Source organism: Bos taurus, chromosome 28, assembly GCF_002263795.3.
Source record: "Bos taurus isolate L1 Dominette 01449 registration number 42190680 breed Hereford chromosome 28, ARS-UCD2.0, whole genome shotgun sequence".
Taxonomy (NCBI): Eukaryota; Metazoa; Chordata; class Mammalia; order Artiodactyla; family Bovidae; genus Bos; species Bos taurus.
The window spans coordinates 27,418,316-27,443,288 of NC_037355.1; the positions used below are offsets into that span (position 1 = coordinate 27,418,316).

General features: G+C 55.7%; 1 protein-coding gene across 2 annotated transcripts in view; it reads left to right on the plus strand.

Moving 5' to 3' along the window:
• UNC5B (unc-5 netrin receptor B) overlaps positions 1 to 22,223 on the plus strand; it is an 88,354-nt gene extending 66,131 nt beyond the window's left edge. The window contains 16 exon segments of one of the 2 annotated variants that reach the window (NM_001099029.2): positions 899 to 1,123; positions 7,876 to 8,019; positions 8,479 to 8,582; positions 9,854 to 10,034; positions 10,747 to 10,914; positions 11,625 to 11,789; positions 12,005 to 12,037; positions 13,886 to 14,080; positions 14,420 to 14,809; positions 15,434 to 15,521; positions 16,358 to 16,526; positions 16,654 to 16,887; positions 18,745 to 18,894; positions 19,591 to 19,755; positions 20,837 to 21,018; positions 21,515 to 22,200. In NM_001099029.2, the coding sequence (NP_001092499.1) occupies positions 899 to 1,123; positions 7,876 to 8,019; positions 8,479 to 8,582; positions 9,854 to 10,034; positions 10,747 to 10,914; positions 11,625 to 11,789; positions 12,005 to 12,037; positions 13,886 to 14,080; positions 14,420 to 14,809; positions 15,434 to 15,521; positions 16,358 to 16,526; positions 16,654 to 16,887; positions 18,745 to 18,894; positions 19,591 to 19,755; positions 20,837 to 21,018; positions 21,515 to 21,680 (2,759 nt within the window). In that variant the 3' untranslated portion in view covers positions 21,681 to 22,200. 2 annotated transcript variants of the gene reach the window in all.
• The last annotated feature ends 2,750 nt before the right edge of the window (positions 22,224 to 24,973 follow it).

The following is a 24,973-nucleotide window of genomic DNA, read 5'->3' on the forward strand; positions in this document are numbered from 1 at the left end:
TCCCCACGCTGGTGGTGGCCAGGCCCCTCTCTCTTCCTGTTTGTCTCGCCTCCTGAGGTGCTGTTCTTTCCAGGGACGCGGGCAGGGCCCGGGTTTCCATTTGGCCCCTTTGGGGGAGGAGATGGCTGCCAGCACAGCCTCACTGACTTCCCAGCCTCCCCGTGTCCTCATCCATAGGCCAAGGGTGTGGATTTGGCTGAAGTGGGTGGATCAGAGCCACAGACCAGGGGAGGGGAGGGGCTGGGGGGGAGGCTGCAGCGAACGTGGTCTGCCCTTCCACGTTGCTGCCTGCCTTGGACTTCCGGGAAGAGGAGGCCCTCTGGGAGTGAGCTTTGGGGAGCCCAGCCTGACGTTGCCACCTCACCTCACCCCTGTGGGACCTGGCTCGTCTTCCCATGTCCATCAGCCTGCCAGGCTGGGGCTGCAAAGGGCAACTGTGGCTTCAGGGCAGAGCTGGCCGAGTTTGTGCTCCAGCCTCAGGCCCATTTCCAGCTCTTCACATGCTGTGGCATCACCACGGGAAACTGGAGGGAGGCCCTGGAAGGCCAGTGCAGGGGATCCTGGAGAGGACTGGAGAGGAGTGTCCTTGCCCTGCTGGATTGCCTCACCTCCCTGGGCTCCCCTGCCTCCTCCATCTGTAAAGAAGTAGACTCGCATAGCATCATAGAGCTGGGACTGGCTCCAAAATACAAAATCCTAAAAGCAGGGCACAGTGGGGAAACTGAGGCCCCAGAAGTGCCAGGCCTTGCCTAGGTCACAGCAAGTGTCCTGGCAGGTCTCCTCCAGCTGCCCACCCCTCTGCCTCCCCCGACCTCCTCTCTTTGTCACAGCCCCCAGGGGATGGAAAGGACCTGGGACCTCCCACCCGTGGCCTCACAGAGCCCTCCACTCTCCACAGGCACTGACTCGGGCAGGGAAGAGCTCCCCGACTCCTTCCCATCGGCTCCAGCAGAGACGCTGCCCCACTTCCTGCAGGAGCCACAGGACGCCTACATCGTGAAGAACAAGCCCGTGGAGCTGGGCTGCCGTGCCTTCCCTGCCACACAGATCTACTTCAAGTGCAACGGCGAGTGGGTCAGCCAGAGTGACCACGTCACCCAAGAGGGCCTGGACGAGGCCACCGGTGAGCCCACGCCACCCCACCCCCACCCGCACCCCCAGGTCACTCCGAGCCCAGAGGGCTCTGGGCCTGGCTCCACACTGGCTCTGTGTGAGCCCTCACACAGCCATGGTCCCCCCAGGGCCTCAGTTTCCCCTCGGGTTCACCCTGGATCAGTGTCTTCCCAAGACTTGGCCTCTTGCCCCGTCTGACTTTGGGTGACCGGGTGAAACAGCACCACATCGCTTTCTGCGTGCTTGTTCCCTTTCCCAGTTTCTTTCCATCCTCTGCTTGCATCAGAGGGCAGGTCCAGTCCAGCACAGGTTCTTCCCCCCTCTCCCCGGCACCTGCTCTGCTCCCTGTCGAGAGAGAGGAGCTGGTCCTATCTCACAGCCCTGCCCCCAGCCCCAACCAAAATTCTCGACCAGGTCCTCTGGGTCTGTGAGAAGTGATAGTGTTTTCTTTTCATGATAATGATGCAGTACTTCATTCATAGAAATTAATTGGTTTAGGGTTTTTTTTAAAAAAAAAAAAACAGGTTAGGCGCAGAGAGGCCTGGCAAGTGCAGTGGTGCAGGTGTCCTTAGGTAAAAGGGTAGCAGGAAGTGAAAGAGGAGGAGAAGGGAAAATTAAGGAGATCAAGCCCTGAGCCTTTAGAGTGGGAGCACTGACTCCAAGACCCTAGACTACTGCTACTGCTAAATCGCTTCAGTCGTGTCCGACTCTGTGCGACCCCATAGACGGCAGCCCACCAGGCTTCCCCGTCCCTGGGATTCTCCAGGCAAGAACACTGGAGTGGATTGCCATTTCCTTCTCCAATGCATGAAAAGTGAAAGTGAAGTTGCTCAGTCGTGCCCGACTCTTATCGACCCCATGGACTGCAGCCCACCAGGCTCCTCCGTCCATGGGATTCTCCAGGCGAGAGTACTGGAGTGGGGTGCCATTGCCTTCTCCGGAGAACTAACCCTAGGGAGTATCAGATAATGAGAACTCACACAGTGGAAACCACTTGAATACAAGACCAGGCATCACCCAACCACCAGTAGCTCCCTGTGCAGGATGCCAGGGTGCTAAACCACAAACAAAACAAAAATACAAACCCAATCATCAGCAGACAGGATCACCACCTCACTCAGCCCTGCCCATCAGAGGAAAAACAAACCAACACTCAGCACAAATCTCACCCTAAGCTCACACAAACCACCGGACCAACCTTAGGAGGGCAGAAGCCAAAAGGAAGAAAGAATTCAACCTTGAAGCCTGGGAAAAGGAGACCTCAAACACAATAAGTTAAAAAAAATAATGAAAAGGCAGAGAAATACTACACAAATGAAGGAACAAACTAGAAACAGAGAATCCAAATAAATGAAGAGGAAATAGGCAAAACTACAGTCATCAAGACAGCATGGTACTGGCAAAAAAACAGGAGTAGAGACCAATGGAACAAGATAGAAAGCCCAGAAATGAACCCATGCTCCTATGGGTACCTTATTTTCGACAAAGGAGGCAAGAATATACAATGGGACAAAGACAGCCTCTTCAATAAATGGTGCTGGGAAATCTGGACAGCTACATGTAAAAGAATGAAGTTAGAACACTTCCAAACACCACACACAAAGATAAACTCAAAATGGACTAAAGACCTAAATGGAAGACCAGAAACTATAAAACTCTTAGAGGAAAACATAGACAGAACACTCGATGACATAAAGCAAGATCGTCTATGACCCACCTCCTAGGGTAAGGGAAATAAAAACAAAAGTAAACAAGTGGGACCTGATTAAAAGCTTTTGCACAGCAAAGGAAACTGTAAGCAAGGTGAAAAGACAACCCTCCGAATGGGAGAAAATAAGAGCAAATGAAGCTACTGACAAAGGATTAATTTCCAAAATATACAAGCAGCTCGTACAACTCAATGAGGAAATAGGCAAAACTACAGTCATCAAGACAGTATGGTCCTGGCACAAAAACAGAAATAGAGACCAATGGAACAAGATAGAAAGCCCAGAAATGAACCCATGCACCTATGGGTACCTTATTTTCGACAAAGGAGGCAAGAATATACAATGGGGCAATTGTATATTGCCCATTCAAAACAACCCAATCAAAAAGTGGGAAAAAGACCTAAACAGACATTTCTCCAAAGAAGACATACAGATGGCTAACAAACACATGAAAAGATGCTCAACATCCCTCATTATTAGAGAAATGCAAATCAAAACCACAACGAGATAACACCTCACACTGGTCAGAATGGCCATCATCAAAAAGTCTACAAACAATACATGCTGGAGAAAAGGGAACGCTCTTGCACTGTTGGTGGGAATGTAAATCGATACAGCCACTATGGAAGACGGTATAGAGACTCCTTAAAAAACTAGGAATAAAACCACCATATGACCCAGCAATCCCACTCCCAGGCATGTACCTGAGGAAACCAAAATTGAAAAAGACACATGTATCCCATTGTTCACTGAAGCACTAGTTACAATAGCCAGAACATGGAGGCAACCTAGATGTTCATCAACAGATAAGTGGATAAAGAAGTTGTGGTACATACACACAGTGGAATATTGCTCAGTCATACAAAGGAACACAGTTGAGTCAGTTCTGATGAGGTGGATGAACCTAGAATCTGTTGTACAGAGTGAAGTGAGTCAGAAAGAGAAAGATAAATATCGTATTCTAATGCATATAAACGGAATCTAGAAAAATGGTACTGAAGAACTTATTTACAGGGCAGCAATGGAGAAACAGACGTAGAGAATAGACTTATGGTCATGTGGAGAGGGGAGGAGAGGGTGAGATGTATGGAAAGAGTAACATGGAAACTTGCATTACCATATGGAAAATAGATGGCCACGGGAATTTGCTGTATGACTCAGCAAACTCAAATGGGGGCTGTGTATCAACCTAGAGGGGTGGGATGGGGCGGGAGATGGGAGGGAGCTTCAAAAAAGAGGGGGTATATATATACCTATGGCTGATTCATGCTGAGGTTCAACAGAAAAGAACAAAATTCTGTAAAGCAATTATCCTTCAATAAACAAACAAACAAACAAACAGGTTAATAATACTAAGTAAATAACCATAGAGGTGGTGCTAGGACTCACCCGAGTCCTGCAGGAAGGGAGGGTGACAGAAGCGTGGGAAACAAGGAGGAAGAGTGAGGTGTGTGCGGTTCCCCGGGCAACCCCCAACTCCAGGCAGGAGGCAGCGCCCCGGGCTCCTCTCATCTCACGAGTCCAGCCTCTGTTTACAGTACAGGACCCTTGGGAGTGGAAAGCCTTTCCCAGACTCAGGCCAGCAATGGGGGCCGTCTACTCTGGTCACCTGTGGGCAGCCGGCTTTGTGCAATCCCAGCCAACCCCAGCCTCCAGGTGGTTCCTTCACCCCAGATCCTGCCTTGTCTTTGATTTCATTTTTAACCTCTCTTCCCTGACCTTTTCTTTCTCCTCCTTATTCATCCCTTCCCTCCTTCCTTCTGTCTCTTCTGCCTCTCCCTTCTCATCCCTGTCTCCTTTTGTGTCTGCCTTTTCTTCTTTAACTAACTTTTATTGGAGTATAGTTGCTTTATAATGTGTTAGTTTCTACTGTATAGCAAAGTGAATCAGTTATATGTATACATATATCCCCTCTTTTTTGGATTTCCTTCCCATTTAGGTCACCACAGAGCACTGAGTAGAGCTCCCTGAGCTGTACTACAGATTCTCGTTAGTTCTATATTTTACACATTGTCTTTTTTCTTTATGCCTCTCTCTTTTTTTGTGTCTCTCTCTTTTTTCATTCTTGTGTCTCTCCCCTGACATACTCTCTTTCGTTCTCTCTCCTTTTTCAACTTCTATTTTTCTATGAAAAGCTGACATTTCAGAACCATTCAGGCTTAAAATCATACCCCAGAATGTACTTCATGCCACTCAACACTATATCCTAAAAATTGGTTAAAATGGTAAGTTGTAGGTTATGTATATTTTACCAAAATTTTTTAAAGAATCTCAAGAATTTAAAAAGTTAGATTTGGAATCCCATTCTCACCCAAAATCTTAAAGTTAGAAGAAGAATTTTTAAAAAGCAAAAATAACCTGTGTCCCAGCTGCCTCCATGCTCTCTGGCTGTGTGACCATGAGGAAGTCATTCAACCTCTCTGTGCCTCAGTTCCTCTCCTGATAAACTGGGATATTAACAGAAGGTCCTAGTGAGGCTGGAGCAAGGTGGTGCCTGCACAGCATTGAGCACGCTGCCGGGGCTCGGCGGGTGCTTAATAAATGCCCATTCCCTCCATCTTCCTTCTGGGTTTTTGTTGGCCTCTTTCCTCTGGAAACTTGTTGTTACTCCTCTGTCCCCCGACCCGCTCTGGCCCTGAAGAGCAAGGAGACAGCGTATCCTGCTGGGGCCCCTCTCAGACCCTGTGACTGCTGGTAACAGGGTGGCTCTTAGTCCCCGGCTGCCAGGCACACAAGCCCTGCCCATCCTAGAAATCAAGGCACCGTTGTCCCCGTTAGCTACAAAGAATGGACAATGGTCCAGCAGGCCACACCCTTGGCAGCACTGCGGCTGGTTCCTCCTGCTCCCACCCCTGGCCCTCCCTGGCCCTCTCTGAAGCCCTGGAAACACAGAGGATGACAGAGGGGGCCGACAGAGGCAGGGCAAGCCCACCCATTAGCTCACTCCAGATCGAGGCAGGCAGCCCAACCCTGGGTGTCCTGGTCAGGCACTGTCTGTTGCGCTGGGGGACACCTCATCTGGGCCCAAGTCCGGAAAGACTGAAGGCCCTAGCCTCCTGTCTGCCTGCTGGTGACCACTGCCAAGGTGGTGCTCCCGAAACCTTCTGGATGGATGGCCCCCTTGAGAGAGGCCATTCCTCCAGGCTCACAGCCTGGCAAGTAAAGGGCAGAGCCCACTGTCCTACCCCAGACCATGCAGCATCTCTCGGGAGCAAGCACTCCAGGCAGCCCCTGCTGCTTGTGGGCCAGGCACCGCACCCCACCCCCACCCCCCACAAAACCTTCTGCAAGAAGCCTCTTCCCTCCTGGTGCTCCCTGCTAGCAAACTCCCAGCCCCCACCCCCAACTTAGATCCCCTGCCATCAGGAGGGGATTCCTTACTGCCTCAACTCCCAGTGTAAGGGCCCCCCTCGCTTAGGATGCAGGAGAGTTAAGGCAATGATTTCACCGGGAGAGGTCCAGAGAGGTATCATTTATTACCAGGCAGAGCTCTAACTGGGGCAAGATGCCTAGTAGCTGATCTCAGCTTTGCTGGCAACTTGCTGTGGGACTTTGGGCCTGCCACCTACCATCTCTGCGTTTCAAGTTCTCCCTAGAATTGAATGAGATCCATATGAGCTGCCAGAGTAGATGTGTGTCCAGCATGGTCTGGGTGCTGTAATTGCCATGACTCATTTAGAATTTACCTTGAGTGTTTTACTCTGATGAGGGAACCAAGGTTTGGAGAGGCTAAGTATCCATAACTTAACTAAGGTCACACAGATGGGGAGTGAGGGTGGGGCTAGGATTCAAACCTGTCCAGAACCTGTCCAGTCCTCCACCTAACCAGCATGCCATGGTACCACGAGGTGTACACTCAACATTCCTGCCCTCGAGGGGCTTATCAGAACCCACGTGCAACCAGGAGAGGATGAACTGAGATACCTGATGTCAAGGAGGAGAGACAGGGCAGTCAGGGAGGGCTTCCTGGAGGAGGCAGTCTCAGTTCTTTCACAGGCTTTGGGAGGAGCTTCAGATGGACACCCTCATCCAGGAGGCTTCATCCCTTACTTGAACGTAGAGCATTTTGTCATTGAGGGAGTGAAGGCAAAAGAGTAAATGGTTCCTTTTGTGTGTGCTAGTGCACCCAGTTATCCAGGGAACCCCTCGGGCCCCAACAAGGAGCCATTGAGAGGTTGGAGGGTTCCCAGGAAAAGGGGCCTCCTCTTAGCTTCAGCCCTACAGTCTCCTGAGCAATGGCCAGAGATCACACGCTTACCTCGTATTGGTTGAGCTCGCTGACTGTCTCAGACCCTGGGCCACAGCAGTGAACAGGGCAAAACCCCACCTCATTCTCCTGCAGGAGATGCAGTTCCTACATGAACATGGCAATAAATAATGCAGTTTCAGACCATGGTAGTGCCATGAGGGAATCGGGCTGGGTGGGGAGTGATAACTCTGCAGACCAGTGTCCAGTGCACCTATGGGAGTGCTGAGTGGCTCTCTGAGAGCTGGTGGGGGTGGGCCAGCATTGAGGGGCTGCCCTCCGAAGCGAGACCTAGCGCAAAGCGGATGGTCACTGGGAGTTCACTGGACGCAGAAAGGACAGAAGAAGAGTCCCAGGCAAAGGACTGCATGTGCAAAGGCCCTGTGACTAGAGAGGCTGGGGGAGCATGAGGCCCTCAGAGACGCCCAGTGAGGCTGCAGTGGATAGATCTTACAGGGCCTGGAGGCCACGTGGAGGGTCGGGGTCTTTACACCAGGATGACAGGGACATAGCAGGGGGATGGATGCCACTTGGACCTTTCAAAGAGCACACATTGTCTGCAGGGTGGCAAGTGGATTGAATGAGGGCAGAGGGCTTGGGTTAGCCATTATTGTTTCCAGGTGAGCTGTGGTGGTGGCTTGGGCCAGGCTCAAAGCAGAAGAGATGAGAAAAAGGGAAACGGGAGGCAGTGGGAGAGGAGCCCCCAGGACTGGAGGGTGGGGAGGGGTGAAAAGGACACAGGATATCATGGTCCCATATCCTGTGTCTCCTGCCCCCCCACCAACGGAATCTCTCTCCTCCTCCCAGGCCTGCAGGTGCGAGAGGTGCAGATCGAGGTGTCGCGGCAGCAGGTAGAGGAGCTGTTCGGGCTGGAGGATTACTGGTGCCAGTGTGTAGCCTGGAGCTCTGCAGGCACCACCAAGAGTCGCCGGGCCTACGTCCGCATCGCATGTACGCTGCCCGGACGCCCCAACCCCGTTCCCTTGGGCCCTTTCCCCTTTCCCCATGGATCCTGGAGGGAGAGTTCTACACATAGACATGAGGGCACAGGGGCCACCAGCTCAGAAGAAGGCTCCAAGACCCAGAGCCTGTGCCACCTTTGGTGCCAGAATTTCTAATGGCCCCTTTTTACCTACTTATTTATATAACAAACCCATCAGCTTCCCTAGTCATCATGTGCATAGGATCCCAGAGCTAGGGAGGGAACTTTGTTCCCCTCAGTCCACCTGGTAAGGCCCCTGTCTTGAAGAAGAGATTCCCCTGGTAAAGGCCAGGAGTCCTGGTAAAATTTCCTTGGTGTGCACTGCCACCTCGTGGCTAGAAGGGAACACTTCAGGATCCAGCTCTGCCTGACTGGCCTCCTCCCGGCCCTGGCCTGACGGTGCCTTGGAACCCTTTCCCTTCTCCCAGACCTGCGCAAGAACTTTGATCAGGAGCCTCTGGGCAAGGAAGTGCCCCTGGACCATGAAGTTCTCCTGCAGTGCCGCCCACCAGAGGGGGTGCCTGTGGCTGAGGTGAGTGAGGACATGGGGAATACTGGGCATGGCAGAGGCCACCCAGGTGTGGTATTTACCACCAGCCATGGTAACTCAGCCTCCCAGAGCCCTCCCATTTTACAGAGGAAAGAACTGCCATCTCTTTAGAACTCGGCACATCCCAGATCCCAGCTGGGCCCTCCCCAGGCATCATCTAACCTCATGGATGGGGCAGAACTGGGGAAGGAACCCCCAGGACTCCTTGGGCTGACCCCAGGCTCGGTCTCCTGCAAGGGAAGTGGCTGCACACACCGTCTCCCAGAACCCAAGAACCCAGCTTTATGGAGACCAAAGAGTCTCACAATGCGTGTGTCTGAGCTCATCACACCTTCTGGTACCACATGTGCGTCCCTGGGTGATGCCCTCCTGTCCCCTCACTGCCCTGCTTGTATCCCAGACCTGCTTCCTCTCTCCCACTGGCCGTACTGGTGGTCCTGGAGTCAGAGCAGGGCATGGGGAAACATCTCAGCTTTGCCGCCAGGGACCTTAGTAGCACAGGGTTGGGGAAGATGGTCCCCTGGACTTCCAGCTCAGAATCAGACATCAGAATCTTGGCTCTAGTCACTGCCCCCAGCCCAGGCCTCCATCTGGAAATGAGCTCAGACTCCCTTCATGACAGGTAGCCTCGTGGGGCTCCCACATGTGCCCAGCACCTGGCAGAATAGTCCTCATGGCAACCACGTCATCCCATCTTATGGCTGGGAGCACAGCACTGGGCCAAGGGAAGCGGTCAACCAGGGTCACCCAGCTAGTGAGTGGCGGAGCTGGGATTTGCACACCCAGAGCTGCTAAAATGGGGACCCTGTTTTTAATCACCTGCCAGATCTCTTACCCTGACTAAGGGAGTCGGTTTACAGAGTTAATGATGAAGACACGCATTTATTTAGTACTTACTGTGAGCCAGGCATGTGCTCCACACTTTCTACATACGGATTCATTTCATCCTCACAGTAGCCCTTTGGATAGTGCTACTGAATATCAACTTATAGTTGATGAAACTGGGGCTGAGTGGAAGTCCCTTCCCAAGGCTGCCAGCTGGTGGGTGGTCATCTTAACCACTGTGTTCTGCAGTGCCCAGCACAGTGCCTGGCCTGTAGAGGCCCTGCATCCTGGGTCACCACCAAGCTTGGACAGGGACAGAACTGTCCTGTTTAGCTCGGCCTTCCCCACCAACCCCCTGCAGAGGGCCCACACTCTGGGGTGCAGGGATCACGCACTGGGCCCTCACATCCCCAACCCCTCCCCTGCAGGTGGAATGGCTCAAGAATGAGGACGTCATCGACCCCACCCAGGACACCAACTTCCTGCTCACCATCGACCACAACCTCATCATCCGCCAGGCCCGCCTGTCGGACACGGCCAACTACACCTGCGTGGCCAAGAACATCGTGGCAAAGCGCCGCAGCACCACGGCCACCGTCATTGTCTACGGTGTGGCCCAGAGTGGGCGGTGGGGAGGGGACACGTGGTGGAGGTGGGCGGGGACCTGGGGCGGTATAGCCCACCTGACCCTGTTCTACCCAAAAGCCAGCACCTGGTGAACAGGTGGGGAGGAGGAGGCCCAAGAGAGGAGAGGTAGCTTCTCCAAGGTCACACAGCAAATTTAGTGGTGAGGCCAGGCACTCCTGGGCCCCCAGCCAGGAGCACTCGCCCCTTCTCAAGCCCTTTGCTTGTCCCTGAAGAAGACCCAGTTCTCTGGGAGTCGGGGCTGAGGCAGGGCCCACTTGGGATCCCCATCCCCAAGCGTATTATTCTAGCAGAGTTCGGGACTGCTGCTTGGGCCGCTCAGCAATTCCTTGCTGTCCCCGTGGGTGGGAGGGCGGAGCCATGGCTGAGATGAGTGTTGTAGCTCCAGTTATAGACCTCCCCCTATTCCTCACGGGGAGACCCAGGGTGCCAGCCCTCTCTGGACCTCTACTTGCCATTGTACAGAAAGGCAGGGAGTCATTGGTTGCCATCTGGTGCTGAATGCAACCCAGGTCTGCCCTCCGGTGTCTGAGTCCCCAGCCTTGATGGCAGAGGGGGTCCAACTCCAGAGGGCCAGTCCCCAGCAGAGGGGCCTCCTCAGGGCTGTGGGATGGGGCCTGGGGGCCCCACAGGGTGAAGAGCCAGGCCAGCTGGGTGACACCTACTACCCTCGCAGTGAATGGTGGCTGGTCCAGCTGGGCAGAGTGGTCGCCCTGCTCTAACCGCTGTGGCCGCGGCTGGCAGAAGCGCACGCGGACCTGCACCAACCCTGCCCCGCTCAACGGAGGTGCCTTCTGCGAGGGCCAGGCCTTCCAGAAGACTGCCTGCACCACCGTGTGCCCAGGTAAGGCCACAAGCCAGGTGGCACCGCACTCGCGCCCAGCCCTGCCTTCTGTGCTGTGGGGTCACAGAGTCAGGACCACTGACTTCTCCCCTTCTGGGCTTGTCCTGGGACCCACGGCTGGCTGACCCTGCTGGACCAGGTGCTGTGACCTCTGACCTCTTGTTCCGCCCTGTGCTGTGGGAGAGACGGAGGCAGAGGCTCTTGGGGGTAGGCTCCCTGCCCTCTGGGCTGGGGGTTCTCCGTGTCAGCCCCCAGGCCAGGGTCCCAGAGGCACCCGGCGTCAGAGTGCCTGTGCTCCTGCCCTTGACTGCTCGGCACACCTGGCCGCTGACCGCCATCTTGCTGCAGTCCTCTTTTCCTTGTGTCTCGCTCTGTATCCCCATCAGTGGGTCTGTGCTCTCTCTCTCTGGTGGCGTGTTTATGTGAATGTGTGGTGTTTTTCACCTGGGTTTGTGCCTCTGCTGAACCCTGTGCAAGTCTGCGCCGGTGATCTTATGTGTGTGTCTGGAGCTACCGTTGCCCACCTGAGCTCCCTGACTCTCATCTGGCCCGTGGTGTGATTTCTCCGGACGGCCTGTGTATGTCTTGGACTCCTCTTCCCCTGCTGTACTCTGTGTGTGCATGCTCTGCTGTGTTGTGCACATGTAATCGTGTGTGCAGGCGCCCGTGCGTGCCCACGTCCCCATGGACCACACGCTGTGTCCCCACAGTCGACGGCGGGTGGACGGAGTGGAGCAAGTGGTCAGCCTGTAGCACCGAGTGTGCGCACTGGCGCAGCCGCGAGTGCATGGCACCCCCACCCCAGAACGGAGGCCGGGACTGCAGCGGGACCCTGCTCGACTCCAAGAACTGCACTGATGGGCTGTGCGTACAAAGTGAGTCTTCAGAGGGCGGGGCCCAGGGTGGTGGCTCTGGAGCCAGAGAAGCCCCCCGCCCAGCCCCCACCGCCTGGCCTGCAGTGAAGCAGTCCCTTGGGGCCCTGCCCGCCCGCCAGGCTCTCATCTCATCCACGCATCTCCCCAGCACCCTCTCTACCACCCTCTCCGTCATCTGTGTCATTGTCTTTCTTTCCCTTTATTTCCCTCGACAGATAAGAAAACTCTAAGTGACCCCAAAAGCCACCGTAAGTCCCATTTCATGGCTGTCCTCTTTCCTCTGGGGGGACCCCTGGTTTTCCTTGACCGGTTTTTTCAAGGGGTGGAGTGCAGGGCAGGGCAAGGGGCAGGGAGAGTTGAAGGTGCCCCCCTACAAGCTCTGTGGGGTTCCCGGCGCCCAACCCTGCATGTGGCATGGTCTCCATCACCGTCAGACAGGCAGACCCTAAGCTGAAAGAAGGGCCCCCAGGGACTGTCTTGGCCTTCCCATTTAGGAGAAGAAACTGAGTCTCAGAGAGAAGGGACTTACCCAAGGATCCAGTTAGGATTGGAACCTAAATATTTGGCTAGAGCTTCTGCTCCTAGCCCCACCCCTCGGTTTTCCTCTGCGGGGTGGGGCCAGCAGGCAAGCCCACACCTACCCCTCCCAGTGCCTCTCACTGTTCCCCCCAGCAGCCAACGGACACCTCCTGGGTCCCTGGGACACCCGCTGCCCTGCGTCAGCCCCCCGGGGCTGTGCTGCAGCTTGGGCAGATTGGCCTGTGGTAATTAAGCCACAATTTCCAAATAATTCCAGAATTATAAAATCAGTAGTGAGGCCCTGAATGCAGCTCACAGCGGGGGCAGACTGGTGACTGATTAGATATTGTAAATCACCAGGCAAGTGACCACCCCCCATGATAGTGATGACGTGATGAGGCAGAGTCCCCAGAGAGATGGGAGCCCAAGAATGAGGAGAGATGGAGGTCTAGCAGGTGATGGAATCAGCCAAACCTCAGGGCTGAGGGCCCTGCCTGACCTTGCTGAAGCTCAGGCCTCCCGCCAGTTCAGGCAGGAAAGCTGGCCTCCCTCTCTGAGGGCCCCTGGGGGTTGGGGGAGAGTAGACAGGGCCTTCCCCGAGCTCCCAGAGGAAATGGGGTGGGGTGGGGGCAGCCGTCTTGGCTCTACTGCGCTGTCCAGCATAGTAGCCGCTAGACGTGTGTGGCTTGAAAATTCTATTTATCTTAGCTGAAAATAAATATGTCCAAAAACTTTTCCTCAGCCCAGCCAGCCACATTTTAGTTGTTTAATAACCGCACGTGGCTGGCAGCTGTCATGGAAAACAGCATAGACATGGGATTCACCATCTTCCTAGAAAGTTCTGCTGGACAGAACACCTCTCTGCCTGGCCGTGTGGAGCTGATTCGAGCTGTGCAGCAGCCTGCCCTGCCCACTGTCCAGGGCGGGGTGTCCTCCAGCCTAGCAGCCTGTCTGGGGTGGGGAGTGTAACCTGGGGTTGCCTCCCTGAGCCCCTTCCTTCCCTTCTAGCTCTCCCTTCCCTTCCCTCCTCTCCATCCATTACCATGCATCTCATTCTCCTCCTCCTGCTTTCCCTCCCCCTCCCGCCCTCAGCCCAGAATGGAAATGAGCTCAGAGTGGCTACTTGCAGAGATTTCTGGGAACCAGGACCTTGGGTCCTACGGAGATTGCTGCAGGCTGCAAGTGAGGCCCTGGGTTTACTCCCACCTTGGACAGGACACTCTGTGGCCTCCTGATTTTGAGCCACAGGCCCTGTCACCTCCTGAGCAGAGAGCAGTGACTTCACTCTTGGAAGTGTCCACCTCAAGAGTGCCTGTGCCTCTCCTTACTACACTGGGAAGGAAGCAGAGCATGGGGACAGGGGCATTTAGATCGGTAAACTTATAGAGACTGATGCTCAGAGAGGTTCAAGGCTTGCCTGAGGTCGCCAGCCTGTCTGGCAGAGCTAAGATTTAAACCCAGGACAGCGCCAGTCTATCCCAGGCCCTGCCTCTCCCCGGGGACCAAGGGAGTCTCTGGCTCCCCCAAGGCCTGGGTCTCTGCCCCCTGCCCCTCACTCAGCCCTCCTGTCCCCACAGTCCTGGAGACCTCGGGGGACATGGCGCTGTATGCGGGCCTCGTGGTGTCCATCTTCGTGGTGGTGGCCGTCCTCATAGTGGTGGCGGTGGTGGTGTACCGCCGCAACTGCCGGGACTTTGACACCGACATCACCGACTCATCCGCCGCCCTCACCGGCGGCTTCCACCCAGTCAACTTCAAGACTGCAAGGCCCAGTAAGGACCTGGGGACACCTGGGGTGGTGGGTGCGGGCAGGGTCCCCAGGGGGCTTGGCAGCCAGACCAGAGCAGAGGTGCCTGATTCCCTCCTGAGGTTTCTCTAGAGTTTTTTTTAATAAGGAACATTGGACAAGTATGGATGAGAGCGATGCAGGAAAGAGAAGAAATAACTCAGGTGGCAAGTCCCTAAGCTTCCTGCCTTAGTTGGCAGTGGAACCTTTCAGAGCTGGAATTTGGGTGGGATTTTGTAAAAGAAGGGCCCCCAACAGTAGCAGAGGGTGGGATGGGGCCAGGGAGGCACCGCAGGCTGAGTCTGACTGCAGCCCCGCCCTGCAGACAACCCACAGCTCCTGCACCCATCCGTGCCTCCTGACCTCACTGCCAGCGCCAGCATCTACCGCGGGCCAAAGTATGCCCTGCAGGACTCAGCCGACAAGATCCCCATGACCAACTCGCCACTGCTGGACCCACTGCCCAACCTCAAGATCAAGGTCTACAGCTCCGGCACCACTGGCTCTGGGCCAGGCCTGGCAGACGGGGCTGACCTGCTGGGAGTCCTGCCTCCCGGCACGTACCCTGGTGACTTTGCCCGGGACACCCACTTCCTGCACCTGCGCAGTGCCAGCCTCGGCTCCCAGCAGCTCCTGGGCCTGCCCCGTGACCCGGGGAGCAGTGTCAGCGGCACCTTTGGCTGCCTGGGCGGGAGGCTCAGCATCCCCGGCACAGGTGGGTCCCTGCTCTGCTTGCCTGTCAGCCTGGCCTCGGCATGTTCCCCTCTAGGTAGTCCAACACTCACCCAGCTGAAAATAGGACTTCCTGGTCCCATTTCACAGACATGGGAAGTGAGGCCCAAAGGGATAAAGTGATGATAAAATGAAGACCTGGGGTCCAGGCCTGCCTCTGCCTCGCTAGGGGAGGGGAACTCTCTAAACCTCAATTTCACTCTCGAGTAAGTGGGAAAGAATACTGCCATGTAGTCAAGAAACCAAAGGGTGCTGTTGAAAAGACAGGGCCGCCCAGCTCAGGTTGCACAGCCAGCAGATGAGTTTCCCCGTGTCATACCCTGAGCTAGGCTGGGGCTGGAACCACCCTTTCAGCCTCCAGGACTTTGGCCTATCTCTATATCCCATTGCAATGCCTCCCCTGTGCGGTCCCTCTGGACAGCCCTGCCGTGGCCAGTGATCTGGCCTTTCCTGGCACCCAACCGCTCTCCCCATGCCCTGCTGGTGACCACCAGGATCTCAGAAGATGTCTTTTTTTCCCTATTCCAAGCGGGAGGCCAACCCCCCATCCCCTGTGCTAAGCTCCTGGACTCCTAGCCCCTCCCTACTGACCTCTCTCTCCCGCTAGGGGTCAGCCTGCTGGTGCCCAATGGAGCCATCCCCCAGGGCAAGTTCTACGAGATGTACCTCCTCATCAACAAGGCAGAAAACACCCTGTGAGTAGACAGACCCAGCCCCAGCCTGGCTGCCCCCTGCTTGGCCTGTCTCCCTGCTGCTTGCCCACCTTGGGCTCAAGTATATCCCCTTCTAAGCCCAGTGCCAAGACCAGAGACAGTTCTCCAAGGAAGACATTGCTCGATATTTGTTCCCATTTAAGTCATGCAAAACCAGCTCAACAATTCATAAAGCTGAAAGCCAGATGACCAGCTGGCTACAATATGACAGAGAGCTAATATCCTAACTATATGAAGAGGTTTGGGAGACCAGTAAGAAAAACTGAATATCTCAGTACAAAAATGGGCAAAGGATATGAACGAGTGATTCACACACACACTGTCATACATACAGATCCATGCACGCAGTCACACAGTGGCCAGTAGGTTATGAGAAAATGTTTGACTTAATTTGAAATCAAAGAAATAGTAAAAGAAAGAGCTATGAGGCACCGGAAGTTTCCCTGCTCATGAATTTGCAAAGATATTTTCAAATGCCATAGTACCTTCATGCTGGCAAGAGTGTGGGAACACAGCCTTCCCATGGCGCGTTGGTGGGAGTGTGGATGGGTACCAGTTTTCCAGAGGGCTTTTTAGCAGTACCTATGCACAGCATCTGCAGAGTGCAGAACCTTTGAAAATGGGAGCAAAGATTTGGCTACGAGAATGTTGTGATGTAATAGCAAAAATATAGAAACGATTTCAAGGCCTGTGCCATTTTTCCTTAACTCTGGGAGCCCCAGGGGTACAGAACTGCCTTCTCTCACCCCAGCAGCCAGGGCGGGGGGAGCCCAGCCCCACTTCCTCACTGCCTCCCTCTCCCCTCCACCTTGCCCCAGCCCGCTTTCAGAAGGGACCCAGACAGTATTGAGCCCCGCAGTGACCTGCGGGCCCACGGGCCTCCTGCTATGCCGCCCCGTCATCCTCACGGTGCCCCACTGCGCAGAAGTCAGTGCCGGCAACTGGATTTTCCAGCTCAAGACCCAGGCCCACCAGGGCCACTGGGAGGTGAGGAGGCAAGGCTGGGGGACCTTGGGATCTGAAAGCCCCTTTCATCCTGGCCCAACCTGGATGGACCCCCTCCAGGGCCTTGGCTGACCCGCCACTTCACCGCCCCCTCTCCGTGACCCTACAGGAAGTGGTGACCCTGGATGAGGAGACCCTGAATACCCCTTGCTACTGCCAGCTGGAGGCCAGGTCCTGCCACATCCTGCTGGACCAGCTGGGCACCTACGTGTTCACGGGTGAGTCTTACTCCCGCTCGGCAGTCAAGCGGCTCCAGCTGGCCATCTTTGCCCCGGCCCTCTGCACCTCGCTGGAGTACAGCCTCAGAGTCTACTGCCTAGAGGACACGCCTGTAGCACTGAAGGTAAGGCCAGACCATGGACGCCAGCACAGGCCCACACACTGCGGGTGCCTCGCCCACAGCCAGCCCATGCATGGTACCTTCCAGTACTCCCTCCCCGGGATCATGGCACCTGCCAGGCACCCTCCACCACCCTCAGCCTCATCCAGTCATTCCTTCATTCCTCAAACATTGAAATGGCATCAGAGCCTGGCGATACAGAGATGAGTCGGGCACAGTTCTGCCCTCACCAAGCTGTGGGCTAGAGGTGGAGCCAGACCTGAGGATCACTGATGCAGGGCTGCGGGAGCATCAGCCTGGGGATGCGGGCTGGCGGGGCTTGGTCGTTGGGGCCTTCTCAGAGCTGACCTTAGCCCTAAGCTCCCAAGGACAGGTGGGAGCTCCAGGCAGAGAAGGGAGAAGGGCATTCCGGGAGACGGAGACGTTTATGCAGAGGCAAGTGTGGTGGTCTGTGTGCCAAAGCGTGCTGGGGTGTGAGAGGCGGGGCTCGAGAGATGGCAGGGCTCGGCCTCCCGACAGCCTTGGGGTCATGCCAAGGAATTTGGAAGCCAGCCAGTGGGTGGGGGCAGAGACCTGGTGGACACCTATTCACAGGGGCTCTCTTGAAAGCTACGCTGTGGGGATGGATAGACAAACGACTGGGAGGCTGCAGCCAGACCTTGAGCTGGACCCCGGACAACAGGCAGGCAAGGGGGCTAAACTCTGTTTAGTTTTTAGTAGAATGGACAGAAGCAGTGACCAATGGAAAGAGTAAGGGGAAGTAAGGAAGGGTCAGGACTGACAACCAAGCTCCTAGTGTGTGCAGAACTGTGGATAGTGCCCCTGAGTGAGGGGGGGCCATGGCAGATGAGGAGGGGTTCAGGGCAGGTAGAGAGAGAAGGATTTTAGCACCTGCAACCTGATAACAGCAGGTGTTGGTACCTCCCTGTTTCCTGAGCCTCTAAGACCCTGTCCATTCTCTGCTCACGCTCCCGCCGGCTCCCAGGACTTCTGTCTCATCCTGACAAACAGTGGGAGAGCACAGACGCTTGGCCCTGTTTCAACCCCTCTTCCTTTTCCATCTTTCCGTCTCCCGGCTCTGTGAAGCCTCCTCCCTTCCTGTGGCTTTCTTCCACCCCTGGTCTGTGGGCTCTTCCAGCTCCTTAGCTTCCCGGTCTCATGTGACTTGTCTCAGACTCCAAGTTGCGGACTGATGCAACACAGGTGCAAAGGCCTCGTGGGAGAGAGTGTCCTCCTGAGACCAGGCTGACCTGAAATTCCAGGAGGCCCATAATGGGTTAGAGGGCCTGGATCTCTTGGTACTAGGGCACTGGCTAACATCCAGTTATGGTCAGAGAATAGGATGGAGATCAAGGGGGAAGTGGCCCATGTTGGTTTGATGTCATTCTTTGTTTATTCAGTCTCTGTCCATCCATGCAGTCATCCAGCCATCACTCACCCATCCATTTATCTTTTCTTCCATCTGACCTTCTGTTTACACACCCATCCATTTGTGTTTTCATCTAAACATCATTTTGTCTGTCTGTATCTATCCACCCATCCATTTGTCAGTCCGTCTATTGAGCCATCCATGTGTCTATTTGGTCACCTATAAATCCATTCATCCATCCACTTGTCCCACTATCTGTCCATTTATTAATCCATTTTTCTGTCTATCCACCCATACATCCACCCACTCAGTAAGTTTTCTTTGAGCACTTACCAAATGTCCAGTCCTGTGCCTCAGATGGACCCTGCTCTCAATGTTACAGCCTGGTTCCCTCTGTCCGCATGTGTCCCCAAGTCTCAAACCTGCAGCGAGAAAGAGCCTGTTGGCCCAATGTGATGGGCTCCCCTTTCTCATTGCTCCCTGGCCCACAGGAGGTACTCGAGCTGGAACGGACCCTGGGTGGCTACCTAGTGGAGGAGCCAAAACCCTTGCTGTTTAAGGACAGTTACCATAACCTGCGCCTCTCCCTCCACGACATCCCCCATGCCCACTGGAGGAGCAAGCTGCTGGCCAAGTACCAGGTGAGGGCTGGGCCAAAGGAGGGGGAGGGGTGGGGCTGGGGCGGGGGCTGCCCAGAGATGACCTATCCCATCTCCCCACCTTCCCTCTCTGTCCGCAGCCTTGGTCCCCACACCCACCCTTGTGTCTCTCTCTTTCTCCCCTGGTACCCCGGTCATACACTCCCACACACACTATCTGTATACATTATCTTTAAAGAGGTCGTACCATCTCTAAGAGCATTCATGCCTGCCAGATTGTCCAGACTAATCTCTGATGGTCACATCCCTCTGCCCATGCCCATCTGTGTGAAACTATTGAATCCACAAGGCTTCCCAGTCCCACAGAGTCATACACACATAAGTACACACACACACACACACACACACACACACACACAGTCATATACTCAGACTCGTGCCTTCACACACACACACACACACACACACACACACACACAGTCATATACTCAGACTCGTGCCTTCACACACACACACACACACACACACACACACAGAGTCATATACTCAGACTCGTGCCTTCTTGCCTGTATGCTCCCTTTCTCAGTTGGAGGGCCCTTGCCCAGCTCCTCTTCTCTGCCTACCTGGATGGGAAGGTCCTAGCCTTCCCTGAGCTGGCCCCCTTCCCTGCCCACGCCTCCATTCCCTGAGGGCAGGGCCAGCTGGCCTCACCTCCTTAACCCTGGCTGCCTCCCCCAGGAGATCCCCTTCTGTCACATTTGGAGTGGCAGCCAGAAGGCCCTGCACTGCACCTTCACGCTGGAGAGGCACAGCCTGGCCTCCACGGAGCTCACCTGCAAGATCTGCGTGCGGCAGGTGGAGGGGGAGGGCCAGATATTCCAGCTGCATACCACGCTGGCAGAGGTGAGGGCCAGAGCTCGGACACCCCGTGGGGCTGGGCGCTGCAGGGCGCAGACCCGAGGCTCCCCCTCATCTGGGGGAAGGGCCACCTCCCACAGAACTGTGCCCTCACCTCCCATGTCTGAGCTGGGACGTGCTCATTTTTGGCCAACGTGCGTGCTCAGTCGCTTCAGTCGTGTCTGACTCTTTGTGACCCCATGGACTGTAGCCTGCCAGGCTCCTCGGTCTATGGGATTCTCCAGGCAAGAATACTGGAGTGGGTTGTCATGCCCTCCTCCAGGGGATCTTCCCAGCCCAGGGATTGAACCCGCATCTCTTATGTCTCCTGCATTGGCAGGTGGGTTCTTTACCACTGGCACCACCTGGGAAACCCCTCACCTCCCATGTCTGAGCTGGAATGTGCTCACTCTTGGCCAACAGCTGTGACTTACTGAGTGCAAGCCTGGGCCTGACCTGTACCAAATCTCACCAGATCTTCACAACCACCAGGGAGACAGATACGAGGATCCCCACCTGGGAGATGAGAAAAAAGATTTAATGGCGGGCAGGGATCGTGGCTCTTGTATCTCCATGATAACCCAGATTGCAGTTCTCCAGCACTATAACCCAGACTGAGGTTTATAAAACCCGAGGCACCCGGGGGACAGTGCCGGGCCTCCCTGCAGTGCAGTGGAGAGGGTGCTGGATGCAGTCTAGACCCAGCCCTGTCACTGACTCACCACGTGACCATGGATAGTCACTTCCCCTTTCTAGACTTCATTTTTGCTTGTGTAAAAGTGGGTCCACGTGGGTGAGACTGTGGCTGAGGCCCTCGTGGCTTTGTAATCACGAGACAGCATGAGAATTGGCTGGGGCCATGCATTAACATGTGCCCTGAGGCTGGGGAAGGGTGTGCCACCGCGGTCCTGGAGAGCTCACCTTCCAGGGGCCTTTGAGCAGCTGGAACCCACCCAGAGCACAGAGAGATGCCAGAGTCTACCCGAGCTCACAGTCCCTGGGCAGGGAGGCTGGAGGGACAGATGCCCAGTGGCATCGCACACAGGGAGCCCTCTGCCCATCTCACCCTTGCTCCCTGTCCTTCCAGACGCCTGCTGGCTCCCTAGACGCCCTCTGCTCTGCCCCCAGCAGTGTGGTCACCACCCAACTGGGACCCTACGCCTTCAAGATACCCCTGTCCATCCGCCAGAAGATATGCAACAGCCTAGATGCCCCCAACTCACGTGGCAATGACTGGCGGCTATTGGCACAGAAGCTGTCCATGGACCGGTGAGTGTGGGGATGGTCTACCAGGCTGGGACCACAGCCGCCCCCCTCCCGGTGTCCCCACGGGGCAGGCAGCCTGATAGTAGTTCCTTGAAGAGCATCATGCTCAGATGCCAGCCCGTGAGAACAGGTGGAGCCAGGATACCAGCCAGGTGTGATCAGCAGCAGCAGCCTTGTGCCCAGGACATCAGGTGTTCTGGAAATGCTTGCTGGGTGACAGAATCCATCCTGGTGTCAGAACTCTTCTGGAGAGCTTAAAATGCTGGATAAATATAATGGCAATAATCATCCTCACTGGGGCTCAAAGAGGAGCAGTGTATGGCCTGGGGCCATACAGCCTGCAAGCAGAGGGGCTGGGACTCAGACCCAGGATTGTCGGGGTCCAGAGCCCACAGTCCCGGTGCTCTGGGGAGGTCCTCCCAGGAGCCCCTCAACCCACCGGCCCTGGGAGGGGCTGAGCGTCTGGGGAGCCCAGGGTTCTTCTCCTTCCCTCCGTCAGGTACCTGAACTACTTTGCCACCAAAGCAAGCCCCACGGGTGTGATCCTGGACCTTTGGGAAGCTCTGCAGCAGGACGACGGGGACCTCAACAGCCTGGCGAGTGCCTTGGAGGAGATGGGCAAGAGCGAGATGCTGGTGGCCATGGCCACCGACGGGGAGTGCTGAGCTGACCTGCACCTGCGGGCTGGGAGGGACCAGCAGGAGGCGGGCACAGGCAGGCCCGGGGAAGCCTCCTGGGGGGCCATTGGGCCTCCTCTGCCCCCGAGCTCACAGCCAGAGTCGCCTCTCCTCCTCCTCCCCCGCTCCTTGCCCCACCTGCAGACCACAACCAGCCTTAGGAGATCCATGGACTTCGTTGTTGGGAGGACTCAGCGGTCCTTCTCCACCCCATGCTGTCTCTCCTGACCTCAGACCTCTGTGCAGGAAGCGGGAGGGGCCAGGCCCTCTGGAGGCAGCTAGGGGAGCAAGGAGGTGGCCCTCCCAGCCTCAGCCCCGGGAAGTCTCGGGGCATCTGTTTTAGTTGTGTTCTTTATTCTCTTCCTCAGTCATTGATTCTCCCTCCTCCATCTCCATTCACACCGTTTTCCTCTTTGAAGAGTCAAGTACAATTCAGAGAAACTGCTTTCTCCTGTCCATACGTGAAAAGGAAAAGGAAAGAAAGAAAGCTTCCAACCACTAGTAAGGCTCAAAAAAAAAAAAAAAGAAAAACACCAAAACCACAAGGGAAAAGAAAACCCAGTTTCTTAGGAAACGCAAATGATTTATTATCCAGATATTTGGATAAGTTCTTTTTAAGAAAAAAAAGAAAATGAAAAAATAACACACAAAAATAGAAAACGCTTTTCTTGAGTGTGGGTGTGGGCGTGCTTCTGATTCTGGCCAGCAGCCTGTGCGTGTGTATGTGTGTAAGAGAGAGAGAGAATCAGGGAGAGAGAGACTGAATAGGAAACCCTTTGCTGCTAATGATTCCATCTTAGACTAAATTCTAACAAGCCCTCAGCTTCCGTACTTCTACAGGGTCAGATGAGGTCTGAGCCGTGGTCCCGTGTTTCTGAAATCTTAAACAGATGCTGAATCAGTAAAGCCAAGGAGGCCTGAGGTCTGGTGTGGGGTGGGGTCCTGCCTCCCTCTCACAGCCCCAGGCAGGTGCCCCCATGGCTCCTTCAGGTTCCCAGGAATCCAGATTAAAAGGACCTGGGATGGAAAATGTGGGTGGGCCAGCCCAGCCAGGGAGTACTATGATCTGGGGGCTCCTGGAGAGGGGGCATGGCCCAGAGAGGGTCCTCACAGAGAAAGGAGTCAGGGATGAGAATCCCCTGTGGACACCTCTCTTCCCCTACCCCAAGGCGGGGCCAGCTGGGACACCCCAGCCTCTAGACCAGGTGGGCTGGAGCAGGTGGGCCTTCTCTTAATGCCCAGGAATCCAGGATCTGCCCTTCCCTAGCAGATTCCCTTCCATTTCCCCTTCTGTAAAACAGAAGGGGAGGATAGGACAGGCTCTCCTGCTTCAGAAGCCTGAGCTCCTGGGGTTGGTGTGGCTTTGAGGAACATGTGAGCAGCCAGCCCTGTGGGTGGCGTGGGAGGCAGGGAGGCGGCTGGTCTGGCTGTACTTTGCACACCTGCCCGGAGTGGAGGAGGAGGGGTGGAGGGCCATTTTCCCAGCTCTGATCTCCCCAGGCACTTCCCTGCAACCCTCTTCTCACACCTTCTGCTGTCTGGGAGAGTCTGAAAGAAGCTTTGACCAGCGGGGTGGGGGGGGTGTGGCACCCCCTCTCCAGCCTGCCTGTTCCAGGAGGTTCCGAGGGGCCATCAAGGTCCCTTTCCAGCCGTCTGGTGATAGGTGGAACCAGACTCTTGAGCTGGCACAGAGGCCACATCAAAGGCCTTTCCTCCTTGGCACCCAGGCCAAAGCAAGTGCCAGCTCTGGGCACTCACCCCAGGGCTTGCCCCAGCAGGTCCAGGAGCAGCTGCTGGCACCAGCCTGGGCATATCCTGGCCTTTGAAAGTCTGATCTCCTGGGAGAAAAGCAGGTTAGGGGGCTGTAGTCCCAGCCAGTGTCCTAAGCCTGGCATCCCAGCCATGTACTCGGGGGCATGTGGGGACAGTGAGATTTTTACCACCCCCCAGCGCCCTGGGGATCAGGCTGCCGGCCGGCCATCGAGGGCCTGCTGGGTTTGAGAGAGGTTCCTTTTTATCAAGGCTGCTCAAGGGGCCAGGCCTGCATCAGGCTCAAGCCCCTGAGGCTGAGACCACAGCCTTTTACTTTTATCCCAGTGCCTGTGTGGACGTTGCCTCAACAAAAGCAGCGAGCCTTCCCTGCCGAAGGGGCTGTCCGCCTCGGGCTCAGTCTCCCTGCCCACTCCTAGTCTGAGCTGTGTGGGCCTGTGTGGTCACATGAGGGCAGTCTGGAGTCGAAGGACCAGCATTCAAGCTCCAGCTTTGCTATGAGGCCTCTCTGTGACTTAAGGCATCTGACTGCCTTCTCAAGGCCTCTTTTCCTTTTTAGACCCAGAAGGCTCCACAACTGCTGTCTGAGGCCCTTTGGTCTCTGATACATCATTCTAGGCTTCTGAGGTGAATCCTGGTGGGTTGAAGTTGACTGTGGTCTGCCATGGCCCTCCTCCCTGCCCCTCCTCCCTCCCTTCCCTCCTCTCCTCCCTGCCCCTCTTCCCTCCCTTCCCTCCTCTCTTGCCTGTACCTCCTCCCTGCCCCTCCTCCCTCCCTTCCCTCCTCTCCTCCCTTCCTCTCCTCTCTCCCTGCCCCTCCTCCCTGCCCTACCCTGAGAAACCTGCTTCCTTAGCCCCAGGACCGGAGCTCTTGTTGGATGAGGCCAGGCCAGCCACCCAGGTGCCATTTCTGACCTGATTTCCAGAAATTGTGTACCAGGGCCTGGAGCACAGAACCAATTGGCTAAAGCCTCCTGGGAGGGCTCAAACTGTCCAGCTTTGTAAGAAAAGCCTGGAAAGGATTTGCTGGCACCATCAATCTGCTTGGGCTACTGTGACTGTGTCTGCAGACTGCCCGCCTCGGGGTGGCATGGAGGTCTCTCGGCTTATTCAGGCCTGAGAGGCAGCCCCACGCAGCCCGAGTACCTTGAGAGCCACAGATTAAGTGCCGCTGCAGGGCCTACGTGCTGTGTTGACGTCTCTTGTCTCTGGGGTGTGCTGGCACATCTGTGCGTGTATGCATGTGCTTCTATCTGTGGGCACATCAGCGTGCCTCTCCGGGAACGTGCCCCCACCCGTGTGTGCGTGTGTGCCCTACTCGAGTCCACTGGGCCGCCTGGAGGTTGCCCTCTGAGTACACAGGGTCAGTCGGTGTCTCTTCTACGTGCCTCTCCTCTGCCTTCTCTCGCAGGGTTCTGGGCTCCAGAGGGGCCCTCCCCTCTCCTGGATGCTCCAGGGCCCTCTGGTCTCCTTCCCCCAGCAACCAGGCAGCTGAGCCAGTTCCCGTAACAG